The sequence below is a fragment of the Gymnodraco acuticeps genome, unplaced genomic scaffold (assembly GCF_902827175.1).
Source record: "Gymnodraco acuticeps unplaced genomic scaffold, fGymAcu1.1, whole genome shotgun sequence".
Lineage (NCBI taxonomy): Eukaryota > Metazoa > Chordata > Actinopteri > Perciformes > Bathydraconidae > Gymnodraco > Gymnodraco acuticeps.
In genome coordinates this window covers 5,792,277-5,810,350 of record NW_022990023.1, presented here as the reverse complement: position 1 = coordinate 5,810,350, position 18,074 = coordinate 5,792,277, and the positions used below count along the sequence as shown (strand labels likewise).

The 18,074-nt window shown below is 42.6% G+C and overlaps 2 protein-coding genes across 4 annotated transcripts; one reads left to right on the top strand and one right to left on the bottom strand.

Annotated features, from left to right (window-relative positions):
* Positions 1–232: 232 nt before the first annotated feature.
* Positions 233–10,521, top strand: dlgap5 (discs, large (Drosophila) homolog-associated protein 5). Of its 3 annotated transcripts, none has more exons than XM_034214831.1 (19): positions 233–353; positions 1,385–1,632; positions 1,721–1,908; positions 2,044–2,118; positions 2,219–2,258; positions 2,348–2,434; positions 2,549–2,644; positions 2,787–2,861; positions 5,617–5,651; positions 5,778–5,983; positions 6,142–6,282; positions 6,372–6,460; positions 6,561–6,721; positions 6,954–7,055; positions 7,162–7,423; positions 7,604–8,238; positions 8,703–8,865; positions 10,096–10,139; positions 10,255–10,521. In XM_034214831.1, the coding sequence occupies exons 2-19, from the start codon at positions 1,395–1,397 to the stop codon at positions 10,366–10,368; spliced, it is 2,751 nt and encodes a 916-aa protein (XP_034070722.1). In that variant the 5' UTR covers positions 233–353; positions 1,385–1,394; the 3' UTR covers positions 10,369–10,521. The 3 variants fall into 3 exon arrangements, with proteins under 3 accessions (XP_034070722.1, XP_034070721.1, XP_034070723.1); XM_034214830.1 differs by having other exon boundaries at positions 8,700–8,865; XM_034214832.1 differs by lacking the exon at positions 10,096–10,139 and having other exon boundaries at positions 8,700–8,865.
* rsph10b (radial spoke head 10 homolog B) lies at positions 10,516–18,039 on the bottom strand. The gene is made up of 19 exons (XM_034214833.1): positions 17,791–18,039; positions 17,599–17,674; positions 17,141–17,209; positions 16,784–16,957; positions 16,622–16,710; positions 16,423–16,543; positions 16,144–16,320; positions 15,812–15,917; positions 15,616–15,707; positions 15,341–15,530; positions 15,149–15,257; positions 14,593–14,672; positions 14,217–14,365; positions 13,841–13,945; positions 13,622–13,729; positions 12,620–12,698; positions 12,329–12,537; positions 12,025–12,084; positions 10,516–10,629 (listed from the first exon to the last, which is right to left on the bottom strand). The coding sequence occupies exons 1-17, from the start codon at positions 18,003–18,005 to the stop codon at positions 12,347–12,349; spliced, it is 2,130 nt and encodes a 709-aa protein (XP_034070724.1). The 5' UTR covers positions 18,006–18,039; the 3' UTR covers positions 10,516–10,629; positions 12,025–12,084; positions 12,329–12,346.
* Positions 18,040–18,074: the final 35 nt, after the last annotated feature.

The following is an 18,074-nucleotide window of genomic DNA, read 5'->3' as shown; positions in this document are numbered from 1 at the left end:
CTGATAACACGGGCTACTGAGTTGTGATGTTTATATAATAGCGTCTCCATCCGAGAACTAATTTGTTTTTTAAACTGTTAAATGTACACTTCCCACTCCACACCAATAGGTGGCATAACATCCTACACTCATCACTACAAAACCAGAGAAGAGGAACAAAAAGGACCAATCAGCGCTCGTTGTCCCATTTTCAGCCAATCAGCGTCAACCTTGATGAAATTCAAAAAGTCAACCGCCATGGTTGTTGTGTATTTCAGGCTGAACTACCTGTCCGTTCGTTGAGCAGTAGGTGTTTTTACTGCACGGTTAGAAAACGGAGTTTGATTTTTATCCGTGTTTTTAAGAAGAGCAAGGTAAAATGAATGTGTTATTATATAATTCGTTAAAAGGCAGTTCTATAGTTGGTTGCTAACGGAACATTCCCTCTTGGTGATGAGCTGTACTAACGCTTAACGTCTGTTTAGATTCCTTAACTAACTGTGCTAACATTAGCTACATTTGGCTCGTCTTTATCGTACAAACTAACTTATTCTACGTTAACTGTTACAGTAATAGGAACGGGATTTGTAACGTTAATCATACGGTGTTTGATAAACATTAGTTAAAGTTTGATCAACTTAACTTTGCGTTGGATTTTGGACCACTGGTTTTGAATAGGTTACTGTTGTGTAATTTGTCCATGGAAAGTGTTTCATCATACATTAACGTTACAACGTGTTTTTTTTTCCCTTTGTGTTTCGTCTTTACGTTTTTTAAGTTAATGTACAGTTAAATGTAGGTTTTAAGGTCAGCTCACCGTTATCTGTTAGACAGCTAAACACTGAGGTGTATTTAGCGTTAACGTTAAGAGGATTAAAAACAATCATTTGTAAGTTCGATATATGATTACGTGTTCATGTTATTTTTGAGAAGGGGCTGCTAGTTTCAGTTGAATCCTGATGGTCAATTGACGTCATAGGTAATGACTTTTGTTGACTAAAAAGTAATACAGGAAATGAATGTGATGTGACATCAACAGTCAGTTAAAGCAATGCATTTTGTGTCTATTTCCAATCACTTACCTATTTTATCTGTTTTTATTTTTTTACTATTTTTCATTTCCACGTTATGTGCAATGCCATGTTTACATGCTGTGGTGACGAAAGCAATTCCCAAATTAGGATCAATAAAGTAAATCATATGTTATTATACCAGTTGCGTAATTATAGCTGACCACAGTTCAAAAACTGATGCTAATACTTTTTTAGGTTTTAAATCCTATCACTTTTATTTAGACCCTAAACATTCATCTTTTTGTAGAAGTTGGCAAAACCTCTACCACTTCCAATGTGATTTACTTGAATACCTGTCATAACACCTTGTATTCTGATCCTCTTTACTCCAGATACGTGAACATGGATTCACGATTTGCTCACCTGCGCCAGCGGGACGCCAGCGTGTCGATGCTGAGGGTGAAGATGTCCCGCAGGAGGTCTCAGTCTCAGAAGGAGAACAGACAGCGGGCCATGAACACACGCAGACAGCTGGACCCACTCCCAGAGATGGAGATGTCTTCCCTGGACGCCTCCACTGCGATGGCCAACATGTCAGTTATTCAGGAGAAGACACTGAACAATGCCAAATCTGCTAAAAGTATGGCGTTATTTACCACCAGAGCTTTGAGTTTAATAACTTGTTCACAATAAGGCACTCCCAACATAACCCTTTATTTTCCTCACAGATATGGCTGGAGAAGAGAGGTTGAAGCAGCTCCAGCGCTGGAAAGAGCGTAAGACTCTTGAAAAGGAGAAGGAAATGAGAGAAAAGGAGCGTAAAGGTGTTTTTAAGACGGGCCTGTATCATCCAAAGGACGATCTTTCCATCGCCCCCCTGCCCACAGTCCCAGCTGGCTCAACTAGATCTAAGGGGGTGAGGGGCGGATCATCAAAACACTAGTTTACACTGTAAACAACACACATGCAATCTAATAATAATAGATTTATTTTGTTAGCGCTTTTACAGGTGCTCAAAGACAAACTGTCTAATTTGTTATTTTTATTTCAGCCTTTGAACACAACTGCATCCCAGAGTGTCAGAGTCACTCGATCAATGAAACAACAGCAGCAGCAAGTGCAAAAGGTAATACGATATTTTTCTCATATGCTCACATATTAACGTCCAGAAAACCAAAAGCTGATATAAACTTTGTTGTGCTTTTCTTCCACCACATTTTCCACAGCCTCTAAAGACACAGAATCTGAATACTGCAACAAAGAAAGGTAAATGGAGTCTCTCAATGTTTTATATGAAGCATATTGTTTTCTGTAACCTGGCGTCTTATAGATCTGACCTCTCTCGCCTCCTTTAGCTCAACCTGCTGTGGAAAGATCCACCAGGAGCTGGGTCGCTCCCGTCAAGCCGGCACCGGCTGCTACCAAGATCAAAGTTTGTGCCGGTAAGAAATACAATAAAGGAGCCCATAGCGCGACCTTGAGACCAGCTTTCAGATTGGTTTCACCCTATTGTGTTCCCTTATTTGCATTCTGTGTCTCTGTAAATCCTACTGTAGTGGAGCCGGTCGTACGAGCTGCGTCGGCCCGATCAGCCAACAGGCCTCCGGTTACAGCTCCTGACGTGAAAGGCAAACCTAAGGGCAAGCCTGCAGGTAAACACTGAACCATGGCCACAGTTTAGGCATTTTTATTGCATAAAAACTGTTAAAAGCACTTGAAATGTGACCATCAACGCAAACAGAGATGCATGCTTTGTTTGGTAAACCCACTATTTTGTATTCTTCTCCCATTTAGATGCAAGAACCACAAGGAGCAGAGTGTTTGTCGACCATGTGGCCCCCCCTTCTGACCAAGAACAGAACTGTAAAGGTATCCTTACATGTTGATAAAGAGCCATCCAATTATGCATACTAGGGCTGCACCATATTGGAAAAGACTGACATTGCGATATTGTTTTATATATATATATATGAAAAAATACAGGAATTGAAGAAAAGACCATCCTTTCTTATATAGTTAAACTATATTTAACCGATGAAGGATTTTAGTCACGGACTTCTGGATCTTAAAGAGTCTGTGACAGCATCCCAGCAACTGTTGTGCAATGAAATATTGGGCTACTAGTAATCTCGAACCGTAAGTTTAAAAAAGAAAAAGCGATACCGTTCCGTTAAATAACAATAATTTCGAACATCGCGGGGAAATTCCTTCGACTCATTTTGAAGTTTTGGGGGAAGCCGGAAGTGACGTCAATGCGGGAACGCTTCACTGTGCGGCGAGTAGTGTTGTCACGATGCCAACATTTTGGTTTCGATACCAAGTCAAGAATTGCGATTCCGATTATTTTTCGATACTTTTCTTAAAAAAAGGGAAACAGTCTTAAATGTAATTATTGTGCTTTATTTCACACCAGAACCAGAACACAAACTTTTAAACAATGAGAACAATAAATTACAATAATTCGTATTAAATCAAATGAATACATGTCTTACAGACAGGCCTCGTGGTGTCCGTAGGCTTGCCCTCACTGTCAGAGATATAGCTCAAATACTTCCAAATTTCGCTTCTGGCGTCTTTTTTGTCAACAAGCCGAGGCGCAGCGGCAGTTGCACTCCCACTTGCAGCCATGCTTCTCGTTTTCTCACATGCTCTGGCAGCTAGCGCGTGGCCGAGTGCACGAGAGAGGGGAGGGACTTAGAGCGTGCTTGAGAGGGGAGGGACTGCAGGCACGGCTGCAGGGAGTGGAAGCAGAGCGCTGAACACACACGGCTCTTTATTAAAACAGCGCTTTCTCACCGGAGTACTTTCCCCCGTCATTCTTAAAGTACCGATACTAATGAAACGGAGGAATCGTAACGTTTTTAACGGCAGGGTATCTAGCGGCGAGAGAGCCAAACACGGACAAAGTGTGTTGTCATGCGTAGAAATGGTGAATTACTGAGTTTAGGCACGTCAATAACGTTGTAATGAAGTTGACTACAGTATATTCATATTTGTCAGTGCTTCATGTCAATTCGGCGAACATAAACATAAATGATCGTGGTGAAGATGATGATTACATTAGGATTACAAATCGGTAGTGAGAGCTACTGAATTTCCTCCCGTAGGATGTGATATAAAAACAAATCGATTATTTTTGTAGTTGTAAACTCAAGTGGATGAAACTACATGTATTAGTGCTTTCATGTCAATTCGGCGAACATATGATACATTAAATGATCGTGAGAATGATGATTACAAATCGTTTGTTTGAGCCGGTCTGCATTTCCTGATGAGAAAACAAACCGATGCTTTTTGTAGTTGTAGTACACCAACATGGATTAAACGTGTGTTTTTTTTACCACAATGTTGGGGAAATTAATGGATAAAATGCACGGATTATTATTATTATTATTCCCACTCCGATCGGGACACTAGGTCCACCGTTTCCCCGCAGCGAGGCTCCCCCCGTTGACAGTTTACGTGGGCTGGGTGCAGTGGCGGACTGGCCATCGGGACGAATCCCGATGGGCCGGTACCGAAGTGGGCCGGTCGGATAAGTCGCTAGCACATCCCCCATAGGCGGCGCGTGAGGCTCAGGTTTGGGAAGGCTAAATAACTTTTTTTACTTCGTAGTAGCCTACAGGGCACAGGTGACTAGCAGCGCTAATGTCAAAGACACAGACATTGCATTATATTTGTATTTTACGAGGATGCAGTGACACAAATATTTACATATTTACATTTACTATCTACAGCACCCGCCGCCCCTGACATCCCCCACTCCCCCCGTTGACAATTTACAAGCGGTACCGAAGTGGGCCGGTCGAGAGTCCCGGGATGATTTTTAGTCCCATTCCACCACTGGCTACATGACCGTATGATCGCCCATATTGACGCACCTAATTCCTAAACTTCTAACAGATACAACATAAACCGATCCTTCAGCCTCATATGAGCTCTCAGACACGTTCAAAATTAAACTGTCATCGCTGTCTGAGCTTGCTGCTGTGTGCGCCATCGTGCGTTCACATGCGGATGCTGGGATCCTGAACGGTGCGGCTGGAGCGCTGTGCCCGCAATGACGTCACACATAATTTGGCGGGACTTGAAGAATCCCAGAGAAGATCCAGAAAATGGTCAACATTGAAGGGCAGATTAATGGTTATGAAAGTACAAATATCCAAAATCAGTTCAGTAACGGTTTTCAAGGAGAGAATATTTACTCAAATTGATGGGTTTGGATGATGGGGGAAACTCGTGTCACAGGCTCTTTAAGTTATCAGAGCAACAAGCTGAGCTAGCTCGGTTAGCCTGCTGTGGTCTGATCAAGAATGGTTGTGATTGGTGGTTTGCTGTGCATGCAGAGCCGGCATGTCACTCACTCAAGAACCCCTGACATGAGAGCTGCGCGAGTTTTCCTTTTGTAGCAAGCAGCAAAAGAATTGTAACATGACGTGTAGTTAATTTGCCTACTTAATATCGCACGTCCTAAAAAAAACGCACGTCCTGCGAGGTGAATATCGCCCATGCGCATTGCACGATTATCGTCACAACACGATATATATAACGCAGACTGTTGCTTAGTTTTATGTTATCCTCTAAACTTTATATAACTTTATGTATTTCTGCTTTTAATTTACAGAAACTGACAACACTGTGGAGCCTGCGGTGTTCAAGGTGAGCTTTTATTTGAGTTTTACGGTTGTAAAATAAGTTGGTGCCTTTTTATGGTTTGAAGCTTCATTCATAAAGTTGAGATTTTTACCACTATGGTTGATACATTAGTTTTTTTGTTTCATATAGGTGCCTGAGATGCAGGAGCCAGAGGAAGACATGGTGGTGGACCCAGCTCCAGCCGACTCCATCCCTGCTGAGGGTCCCGTCGATGCGCCACCCTCATTGTCTTCTTTTGCTCCGACGGATTTCATTTTCAAGGCTCCTACCGGCTTACCATCCTTCAAGTTCGATCCTCTCACTCCTCGCTCTGCAGACGTTTTCCTCACTCCAAGGTCAGCCTGATCCCCTCTTCTCTGTTGGTTAAACACTCGATAAGCTTAAACATGTTTGCATTGTTACATATACGCCCATGGCAGTAAATATTAAACATCATGGTACCGGATATTATTTTGTCCTGTCTAAATGCCATGTTGTCACTTTTTCTTCCCAGCCCCAGCTTCGAGGTCTTCGCCTTCAACGTGGAGCCTGAAGCTGAGCTAAGCGGACCCTCTCCCCCTCATACCTCTCCTACAATGGCCCCTCCGACTCCAGGCAGCCTCCTGGAAACAAAGCATGACGTCTCATACTTCAGGTAGCATTTTTGAATATAAATGTTTATCCTAAACATTTTTAAGGTGATTCAAAGTTTTTTAAATCACTTGTTTTTTGTGTATTATCCAGATCGGAAATGTCCAAAGAGACGGGCGCACTGTCAGCTCTGTGTGTCGCCTGGGAGCCTAAAGTGGAAGACGAGTCAATCCCGGAAGAGAGTGAGTGTGACGACGGAAATATTGCTTAAAGTCTGGGTTTTCTAATGGAGACTTGTTCCCTCGAAAAGCAGTCCTAATTCTGTCTGTCCTCTCTGTCCAGTGAGAGACAGTATACGTACAGTTGTAGGCCAGGCCAGGCTGCTGATGAAGGAGCGTTTCAAGCAGTTCGGCAGTCTGGTGGACGACTGCGATCTGAGCCGAGGCGAGAAGATCACCACCTGCACCGACCTGCAGGGGTTCTGGGACATGGTGTACTACCAGGTGGGTTCAGGTACCAAATGATAAAGAGACGCATCATTATATATGTTGAGGTCTTACAATGCACTGTATTTTGTACCTTTTATTCTACTTTTAGTTTGTTCTCTTTGCTTTTTTTACATGTTATTCTGCTGCACTATATCTGAACGCTCTTAATGTTTTACATTTTTGTAAAGCGCTGTGTTGAAAGGCGCTGTATAAATAAACATGCCGTGCCTTACTTGTGCCATTTTAGGTAGAGGATGTGTACAAGAAGTTTGAGGCTCTGAAAGTAGCAGAGAGCCAAAGCTGGGTGGAGGAGCACAAGCCACCACCGCGACAGAGGAAAGCAGTGAAGGTAAGGACTCTTTGCAGTGCATATATATATTAAATATGTTTGTTTAAATAGGTACGGTGTCTTGTTTCGATGTAAAGACATTAAACCCTTCATGTGTTTTTGACAGAAGCCATCAGCTGCACCTGCCAAACCCGCAGGAACGAAAGCAGCAGGAGCAAAGTCTCGTCTGGCTGCTGTGAAGGCGGCCATGAAAGCCAAACAGCAGGCAGCCGAGGCGGAGAAAGCAGCAAAGGATGCTGGGAACGATGAGGAAAACCCCAGCTTAGACTCTCAGGGACCAAAGCCTGAAGCAGAGCCGCAACCCGCTGCTCAGGTGGTGTTCGACGGAGGGTTCTTCCAGGTGGAGAGCCCAGCCAGACCGTCAGGAGGTGAGAGAAAACAACTTGATTGTGATATCATCTGTCAGCGTTTTATGTATTTTCAGAATCAGAATTCCTGTATTAGTCCTACGGCGGGGAAATGTGCATTGTTACAGTACAAGTTCCAGGTTTATTGCACAATATTTCAACAGTTTACCCGGATGAATAACAATGTCTTTTTGTGTCTAGGTTCAGTGAGGGGATCCAGCCGCCTGAGTGCCGCCCCTCAGGCCTCCCCCTCCTCCAACTACCTCACCCCCAGAAGATTCACCCGGGGGTCCCTCGCTCTCTCACAGACCCCCGTCTCCACCGCTGCCTCTCCCTCTCACACTCTCCAAACTCCCGCCCTCCTCCGTCTCACCCTCAGAGAAACCCCAGCTCAAACACCCAAGTCTCAGTGCGGCACTCCTCGCAACGTCTCCCTCAACGTCTCCCTCTGTTTCTCACCTGCCAAGGAAGTGCGTTCAGACGACACTCGGCCAGAAAAGAGCCCTGCGCACCCAGCAGTCTCCATGCAGGAGAACACTGCTGCTGTTCCTGAACTGAACACTCCAACACCTGTACGCTCACTTCCGTCCATTTCTGTCGTCATGGAGCAGGAGGAACCCTCCGAGGCCGTCAATGTGGACCTCCCTCTCTCTTCAAGGCTCTCCCCCTCTCCTTGTAAAACTCCTCTTCCTGTCTCCCATGCCCCTGAGCCCTCACCATCTCTCAGTTTCATGTTGTCACCCTGTGTGACTCCCAGCCAGCCTCCCGTCTCCCCCCCTCCCGCTGTGGAGGCGTCAGAGTCTGTGTGCCAAACACCTGACGCCTCAGTTGTTGAGGTAAACACATTTCCCTTCTTGTATTAAAGGGGCCCTATTATGCTTTTGGGGAGTTTCCTTTCCTGTATTGTGTTACATAGGTTTCTGTGCATGGTCTGCAAAGGCTAAAACCCCTCCAGAGGAAGTTTCTCTCCCACACACTCCCACCCTGCCCGAAACACCTACATTGGACTCCTTTTTGTTTACTTTAGTATCATAGTGACATCCCTATGTATCACTTGGCATCTATTGGCTAAAAGCTCCAACACATTTGACATGATAGGTTAAGGGGCGGGACATCTCTAAGCGGCAGTATGAGAAATAAAGAGCTTTTTGAACATTAAAGCACAGTAGTCACAGTAGAGACACGACATACTGATATACACCTGAACATGAGCAGAATATATCCTATTAAAGAAAATCCCACATAAGATGTGATAGAAACGTTTTTCCCTTTCCTAGTTATTCTTTTTTAATTTCAGGAGATTCCCGGGATGGACTTTGAGCGTTACCTCCAGCCTTCACTGAGATGCAGCCTGTCGCCGCAGGCTACAGTTGCCGTGGAGACACTGTCCCCCATGGCGGTGGATATGGAGATGGAGAGTCCCGGAGGTCCATCAGAGGACCTGCCCTCTCAAAGGGAACCAGGTATGATTGATGCCCACAGGTACTATGCATGCACTCAAGCACCTGAGTTGTATTCCCTAACAGCACCAACGGAAACTAAAGCTGCAGCAGGCGGGACTTCTATGTTGACATTTATTTAAAATGAGCAGAACTAGAGTTTATATTAAAGTAAATTGATTTAATGCACACCTTGTATCTCAACCATTAGTTTATTGGTTCTCTTGTAAAGTAATAGCCGCTTTCACACCAAGTACTTAGTTCCCAGCATTTAGTTCCCCCATGGAACTAAAATGCAGATCGCGTTCACACCGGAATAAGTCCCTGAGGGAGGGTTAGGCAAATGAAGCAGCTGACGTCACTTCTTCTTCTTCTGCTTTGGGTTTACTGGCAGGCCGCAAACAACTTCACGGCGTATACTGCCACCGGAAGTCCCCGGAGTTGGGGACTGGTGTCAGTAGAAGCTGCTGGGACTCCCAGCAGCTTCTACTGAAGCCTTCCGAGTAAATCGCCAGAACGTCGACACCTCCTCATCTCCACCGCTCCCATGTTTTTTTTTTTGTTGCCATAAGTTATTCTCCCCCCCTCTTTGGTGCACGGGGCTAATGCTAATAATGCTAATGCCAGCAAATACAATGGCGGCTTCACAAAACTGTTCCGAGTTTTACGGGGCGTGGTTTGCAATTCGCCCAGCCCATCAGAAATAGGAACCTTTTTTCTCCCCAGGAAAGTACCTGCTCTCTAGCCGGGACTGAAAAGGGGGTAAAAGTTCTCCATGAACTAATTTCGCTTTTTGGTGTGAACGCAAAATCCCAGGAACTATCGGAACTAAAAGGGAACAGTACTCCGGCGTGAAAGCGCCTATTATTTTGTAAAAAGTCCAACACCTTATATCTCAACATCCTTTAATTTATTGGTTCTTTTTTTGTACAGTTATGGTGACACTCTCCACCTTACTTGATTTCCCCAAAAGATACACAATAAACATTGAAGATGCGTTTGATAGCACTATTTTTTATTTTCTATAGTTATATTTTCTATAAGCAAGATAATATCATTGTTTTGGACACTAAAAATATAAAATAATGACGTGATTTTTCTGAAATATCCCACTAAATGCTGCAGCTTTTAGAGAGAATGCTATTGTGATATGATGGGTTACCACAGTCTTTCTTCTGGGATATGGTTTTGTTTAACTGCACATTTTGCTGTCTTCACTCCCACTTATTCTCACATGTTTTATTTTCACCACAGCGGGTCCAGAGGTGTCTTCAATGTTATTTCTTCAGTCACCACAGGTCAATTTTCACCTTTTTTGATTTCTTTACTTCCAAAACTCTTAACTTTACTCTTTTTATTCCAGCCTTGTCGTTGCTGAATATTCATACTGTATTTTTTGTTCCTTTTCCACAGATGCAGAAAGCCGAGTATGACATGCTCCTCTTCACCCCCGACATGAAGGAGCGGATACGACAGTCCGTCTGTCCGAGTGACCTCATGGTCTTCACCCCTCCCTCTAATGTGTAGCAGAGATTTCCTTTACATTTTTATTTGTTACATATTTTAACTTCTACTTCTACTCTGTTTGGAAGAAATCACCGAAGAGATTCTGGTTCGTGTTTTTTCCCCCAGAAAAAAGTTTTGTCTTTTATAAATAAATCTTCAGTTACAACCAGGAAATGGCTCAATGATTTTTTTATGAATTGCCTGTGGATGGTGCCGGTACAGAACAGTGAGTTTAATGCTGCTGTCTTCAGGTTTCTCTGCTGCAGCTCCAGCTTCCTCTACCTGTAACAATAGAGAACACAACTGAGTACGAAAACCAGGGTGTCCGCGGGGTCTTAAAAAGTATTAAAAGTTGATAAATCAATTTAAGGCTATTAAAAAGTATTAAAGGGCATTTTTAAAGGTATTACATTTTGTAGCTTGTTTTCAATAAGTATATAAATGGTCCAAAGAGGTTGTATTCTACAGTCTGCCTGAATGTAATCATGGCGTAGGTGTGTAGTGTGATTCTGTGTAGTTTATTGATGGCATCCCGTTGGGTTTGACGTCATCTGAACAGGACATCGCACGCTCACTGCTTGATAGCGCGAAGGTCCGTTTACGCCGGTTGTTAAACAACATCGTTATGGGGAAATGCAAGTCTGCGTCCAAAAAGTTGGAAGATAAGGAGGAAGGACAATCAATACTGTATATAGTCAATGTGAGGTAAAGTGTGTCGCCAAGGTAACCGGTTAAAACTCCAAGTGGCGATGAGGTCTTAAAATGTGTGGAAAGGGTCTTAAAAGGGATTACATTTGACTTCAATCAATCAATGTTTATTTATATAGCCCAATATCACAAATGTTACATTTGTCTCAGTGGACTTCACAGTTTGTGCAGAATATCAGTATGACAATACAACACCCTCTGTCCTTAGACCCTCACATCGTACAAGGAAACACTTCTGGAGAAAACCCACAGTTTAAAGGGAAACCTCAGAGAGAGCAACAGAGGAGGGATCCCTCTCCCAGGACGGACAGACGTGCAATAGATGCCGTGTGTAAATTGAAAAGATAATACATTTGCAACATACACTTCAGGATTCCTGCATATACTCTGATATCATACATAGATGTTATATATTATTTTATATTATCTCTGTGTACTCTTACTGTTGCTTAGGTATGCAACCTTTGACACAGTTCATCATTTTCTCTCTGCTGTCTCCTTTCCCATGGCATAGGTCTACTACGGCCTTGGGTGTTGCTGCTGTCCCTCTTAAGGAGAGGCAGCTTGGGCGCATTGTTGCCAGCTTAGGACCGAGCACAAGCTGACATGAGATAGTTTATTGTTCAGGGACATCTAGAAGCCCTTCTTTTTAGGGACGTAGGTTCCCTCGCGCACATTCTTTCCTATGGACGACAGCTCTAGTTAGATTCAGGGTCCATATTTGTTTAGTCTCACTGATGAAGAATGTTGATTATTACACTCCGAACTAGTTAAAACCTGGAGCGACAGAAGAGTTCTTCAGAATTGATTGTGGCATCTCAACCAAACCGTGGCCCGTGACATGTCTTGTGAATTCTCCGGCCGAAACTCCAGATAAACCGTCAGTGTTTGCCATCAAAGCTCCAGCTCTCCTCGTGTCTCTCTTTGAGTCCTGACTCCTATTGCTTCAGAAGTTTCCCCCACACTTACCTTCCTAGCGTGTGTTTTCTTCTCTCTTATTGCTGTCGCTGCTCTGACTCCTAAATTTCCCTATGGGGATCAAAGCATTTTTTATCTGTTCTATTGTATTTTCCACTCAAGACAATTTCTACAACTATTTTGAGGGTAAAGAAATCCAAAACTGGTCCATGCAGATGAGAACATTGTCCTTTGGTAGGAACAAAATCACTGGTGACATATAAACCAATACATTTAGATATCTACTACATAATACTCTTAACTGGTGCAACAACACCAAACTATTGTCAGATGTGAACCACTAGCAGTGAACTACCTGGCTCTCTGTCGGGCCTCAGCGATGTGTCTGGGAGTCCTGCCGGAGCTTCTCCTCCTTCATGTTTCTGGACACTAACTGGTAATGTTCAAAAGCCGGGAAGAAGGAGTGGTTGAAGAATTGATGGATCGTCTGATTCCAGATCTCCACCTCATGGTCTTGGGCTCTCACCCCTCTGGTTTGAACAACCTTTCCTCCATCTCTTTGCCCTAGAGGTAATGTATGTAAAGTCTGTATAAGTACAAACATATCAAACATTATTTCAAAGAATTAGAAACTAGGCAAACCTACCTGCAGACTCAGGTCTCTCTCTGACCTGTTGTTGACTCTCCATGTCTTGAGCATTGGATGTTTCTGCCTTGTCACTTTTCTTTGATCAGAAGTAAATGCAATTATTTGTTATTAAAGATTTCAGCAAAGTCACAGCCAGGCTCACAGCAGCACATGCCATTTCTATTAACAGTAGGGGTGCTGCAATACTGAAATTAATAGTGAATATTTGAATTGCTTTTACTTTTCACATCAAGGTGGCTCATGAATGTACAAAAAAAGTCATAACATAGTAGAGAGGCGAAGTCCCTCCCTTTCCGGGGAGCTCCATGGGACCTTATTTCGGAAAAGGTATGTATTGAAGTCAATGGGGAGAGAAAGATTATCTTTTGATCCCGTTTGAATTGTGCCACGAATTACACACATGATGTTTGTCAATTTAAAAGATAATTTTGCAAGTCAAAAAAATGTGCACTAACTAAAGTAACACTTTTTTTTTGTGTGAAACCGCTCAATGAACTACATCTCCCGTCTCGCACCAACACCAAGATGGCCGTCACGTTGGCAACTTGGCACATCTCACCTTTCTTTCAGAATGAGGCGGAAAGTATTAAAAGAGGTGAAAATCACTCCAAGTCAGTCATATTGAGAGCTGTACACACAAGGGGAGTGAGTCGGTTCCGTAAGAGCCAGCATGCGGAACCGGGACTCTGGGATTTGTAGTCTTTCTAGTTGCGTATTTTTCATAGTCTTATATTTCAACAGTTTTACGACAAACTGTGACTTTTTTGACATGGAAATTATTTGTTAAGATTGACAAACATCATATGTGTAATTCGTGGCACAATTCAAACGGGAACAAAAGATAATCTTTCTCTCTCCATTGACTTCAATACATAATTTTTCCGAAATAAGGTCCCATGGGTCGGAAGTAGATGGGCGGGACTTCGCCTCTCTATTTAAAAAAAAATCTGAAGTAAAACAACATAGTAAAGTATATCGAAGAATTCTGAAAAGCTCCACCTCAGGTAGATCGCTCCTGGCTTTGGCTTCAGCGCTGGATGGCGAAACCTGCTGACACTTCACTTCAGCAGAGCCCAGAAGTACCTCAAAAAACTCCAGGAATGTAATCTGAAAAACAAGGAGTGGGGATAAGAAAAACGATAAGGAGAGAGGGGAAGAATTAACAGTGGCAATGAGCAGAGAAATCATGAATGAGTCCACAGGTGTTCCCAGGCAGACCTCCAGATCCAGACAGGAGGACGTGTTGCTGGGGTCCTGACTCTCTGCTGTGATGATCTGCAGCAATCTGGCTGTGCTCAGGTTACTGTCCAGCAGATGGAGATCCTACCAGGGGTTTACAATAAATCAAATAAATCAACACAATGTCTTTAACAATGATGCTGGTTAAAAAAGAACGTTTTCTATTCATGTGATGTAGATTTAACTGTTGACCTGAAGCAAAATAAACATGTCTTTTGTTAAAGCTTGTAACACAAAAGATAATTGTCACCCATTCTGTTCACCTGAAGTTTCCCTCATAAAGTTAGAAAATGAAAAGTAAATAACAAGAACAGGTACATTTGTATGGTAGTTTTTGTGTTGCAGTGTGTTGCACCTTGAACATCCACAGCAGGTGTCGGCAGGTCATGGTCCAGTCCTCTCTGGGCGCTGCAATGACTCTGCAGTAATCCTGATAGACTTCCCAGCACTTCTCTAAGTAACTCACAGCCACCTCTGCACAGTCTGGGTGCCTAAACATGAAGCCTGGATCAACACAGCTAGAGTTAATAAGGACAGACATTACTGCATAATATAGAGCCAAGCAAAGGTGTTCAATCAGTTTCTGAAAGTCTTGAATTGGGAACTTGAAGACTGATAGTAACCAGATAGACAAAAAACTGTTCTAATGTTGTGATAAATCATTTTGCCTGGTGGTCCTTCTACCATCTGATACGTGTGTACATGAGCCTTCAATATGATATTGGTTTCACCTTTTACATGACTAGCATTAGGAATGATGTTGTCTGTCATCAGTTTGGAAAAGCAGTCTGCCAGAAGGTGGTTTTGTGACCTGTGAAAAGATGAAGCAGAACTGATTCTCATCTCTAAAACTCAACATTAGTTAAAGGAAAAAAAAGTTTGTATTTAAATGTGTCCTTGGGTTACTCCTTGCTGTGGTAGTTATTCGTTGTCTCTTTGTTGTAGTTTGGTCTAATTTGTGTTAGCAACTCTAACATCATTGAGCTAAGTTATAGTTAGGGTTACAAAAGGCTTACAAAACAAAGCTGTTAATGTTTAGCAGGTCAAACGTTTACCATGTTCACCAACTTAGACGAGTATGTTATAATAAATAGTTGCTAACATGATTATTTCAGAATGCTGAGAGATTTTTTTCTGAATTCAGATACTTCTAAATGTTGCAAGAGTCTCTCACATGCATTAAGTAAATGTGCTGCTGCTAAAGCTGACAGTGTTTTTAGATAAAAAGTTATTAATAAAGAAATAATTTCATCTATTGAAGACAATCTGTTAGAAGTCCTTCCTTACACCACGTCCTTATGGTAGATGTGATACGCCACAACCACTAGACAGCTGAGGGTCCTGCGCAGAAGCATGGGAGTGAAAGGAGAGTGGATCTCTGCGGATGTCTCATCGCCTGAGACACAGAGTAAAAAAAGTTAAACACAAAAAACGACTGTAATTGTAAAGGTACCAATGCTAGTCACTGTGAGATGTTACCTCTGATGAAATTGTCTATCTGTGTGAGAGTGATGCTGTGATGGTGGACGTTGCAGTCTTTGAGCAGGCGCCACAGCTGCAGGCGGGACATCAGGAAGCTGTTATCTGGGGAGGGGGCATGGCCCAGTCGGCTGTAGAAACTATAGAAGGACCTCAGCTCTCTGGCCTTCCTCAGCACCACACACTCCACCTGTTACACACGATCCACATATCAGGGTAAACCACGAGGACGTGTGGAGATGTTGAAAGTGTTGATGTGTGCAGCGGCTCCTGACCTCTTTGCGCTCGGTGTCTCGATTTCTCTCAGGGATTTTCTCCAGAAGACATTCAATGTTTAGAGCCATGTCGGGTCCTAAGATAGATGAGCCTGGGAGAAGATACAATAATGTCAGCTCTTGTAGGGGAGGATTTAAGAGTGTAACACCAATAATTATTTCCTTGATGGCATAGCACAGTACTCTGCTGTTTTACCAGGCCGAGAAGTGGGAGCTTTGTTTCCGTTCAGGTTGTTTGTCGTCATCTCATCGTGGACAAACTCTCCTTCAAAAACATGTCCGTCCTCAAAAGTGAATTTTCCCTATGAAGCATACAGTCACTGTTCAAAATATATACATTGATGTGTACCATAAGTGCCTGTGAGGGTAAAATGGATGCTAGATCACATATTTTATCTATTTTGAAAGAACTTGTAAAGCATTAAATAAAAATGTGTTTTTTGTTGTTGTTTTAAAAAAAATGTATTTCGGAGACATATCCATATATCCATATCCACTGTGAGAGGCAATTCTGTATCATGTATTTACCCTCCCATGTTTCTTATTATTCCTCCATTCTCCTTCGTAGATCGCACCCCCAGCGTAGTAAAAGGTTCCCTGCCCGTGCCTCTGACCCTGAACGAAATCTCCTGTGTACTGATTTCTCTGGGAATACTGAGACCCATCCGCTCGCCTCAGGATCCAGACATGCGTGCCATTCCCATGCTACAAACACATTAGCAGGATTACTTTTTTAGGAAGTGAAAAAAAAGGCATTGTACTGAAATGTGTGCAATGTGGATTTGTTATTGTGGTGTGCTGTCATACCTGGACTCCATTCTGCCACATCCCAACATACTGCTGTCCCAGTTTGAGCCACCTCATGGAGCCCTCTCCATGTCTCAGGTTGTTCGTCCACTCCCCAGAGTAAGTGTTACCAGAGGGGTAGCTGTAAAAACACAGATATTATCTTTTCGAAGTTTACATGCGACTGTGGTAAATATGAAACCCTGTTCTGCATACATACCATCTTGTTCCCCATCCCTCTCTGTTGTTCTTCACCCAATCTCCTTTGTACCAAGATGTCTTCTTATCCTGTTTAAAATACACCACACCCTAACAAAAAGAGAACCAATCACAGAGGAGAAATCTTAAGAGACTATATCTGATTTGAGTAAGTGGATCATACCTTTCTGTGCCTCTTGCCCTGATCCCACTGCCCGGTGTACAACACACCATTGTTTGCACATCGGTAGGTTCCAGTGCCATGTCGTATAGCATTGAGTACTTCCCCCTCATAGGAGCTGGCATCCGGCCAGGTCAAGGTGCCCAGTCCCATCAGCATGTTGCAGACAAATTCTCCCTTTTGGATTTTAAATATCGATGAAAAAAATTGATTATCCCCTGTCAAACCCCTTATTTTTATCACATTATATTGTGTGCTCCCATACTCACTTTCAATTAATTTGGTATGATCATTGCATATGAATCGCTCAAGAAATAAAAGGTCATTACAGTTATTATATATTTGTTCAACCTTACCTACCTCATATTTTAATCCACCTGCCTGTGTAAAGACACCAGGTCCATCCATAAATCCCTTGGAAAACATCCCCTTTAGTAGAAAAAAAATACTTTGTTAATTATAATAGTTGTTATATTAACTTGTGGAAATTGGAGCATAGGACATTACAATACATTTTCATAAATATAGATAAATAGACTATATAGACTAAAACTAAAAACAACAATTTTCATGTTACTCATATAAATATATTTGCAGTGGTTTTAATAGTTAACATTTTTGATGGACAACCCATGCATGTTTAACAATAGGCCGAAGCATACATTGACTGTGCTGTAACAGTATTACTTGCACTGCTTTTGCTTTAATATACTTTAGGAAGCTTTGTTTACCAAATGTAATTGATTATTTGCACTGTCCCTTTCTCTGAAATACACTGAATTGAAAATGAATAAATGTGATGTCCTTTGAAACAGTACCTTGTACACGTGGCCTCCTTCAAAACAGGCAACCCCTTCTCCATGAAACTGGCCTTCACAGGTTTCCCCTTCATATCTGTCAATAACAACATGCTAGAAATGAATTCCTACCTGGATTTAGACAACAAATGATAAGCGCAATACGTGCACTAAATAGTAATAATGTAATGACTGGTATAAGAGATGATTTACCCGTGTACAGTTAAGTTAAAAAAGGTGGGAAGTTCATCCAAATCATTATCTTGGAGGTCCACATCCGCTGAATTCACGGTTAAAACAGGAGGACAGCTCACTACTTTCCTTATATGTGTCTCTTCCGCTGTATGAGGTAGGTCTGAGTTTCCGCACGTTTTCTCCGTTTTGTTTTTTAACGTAGGTTTAGTTGTATTTTCTTTCCCTTGTTTCATTTTGCGCTGTGTATTTACCTGTCTGTCGCGAAAGCTAGGATCCTCACCATGGCAACGGCAACGAACGCT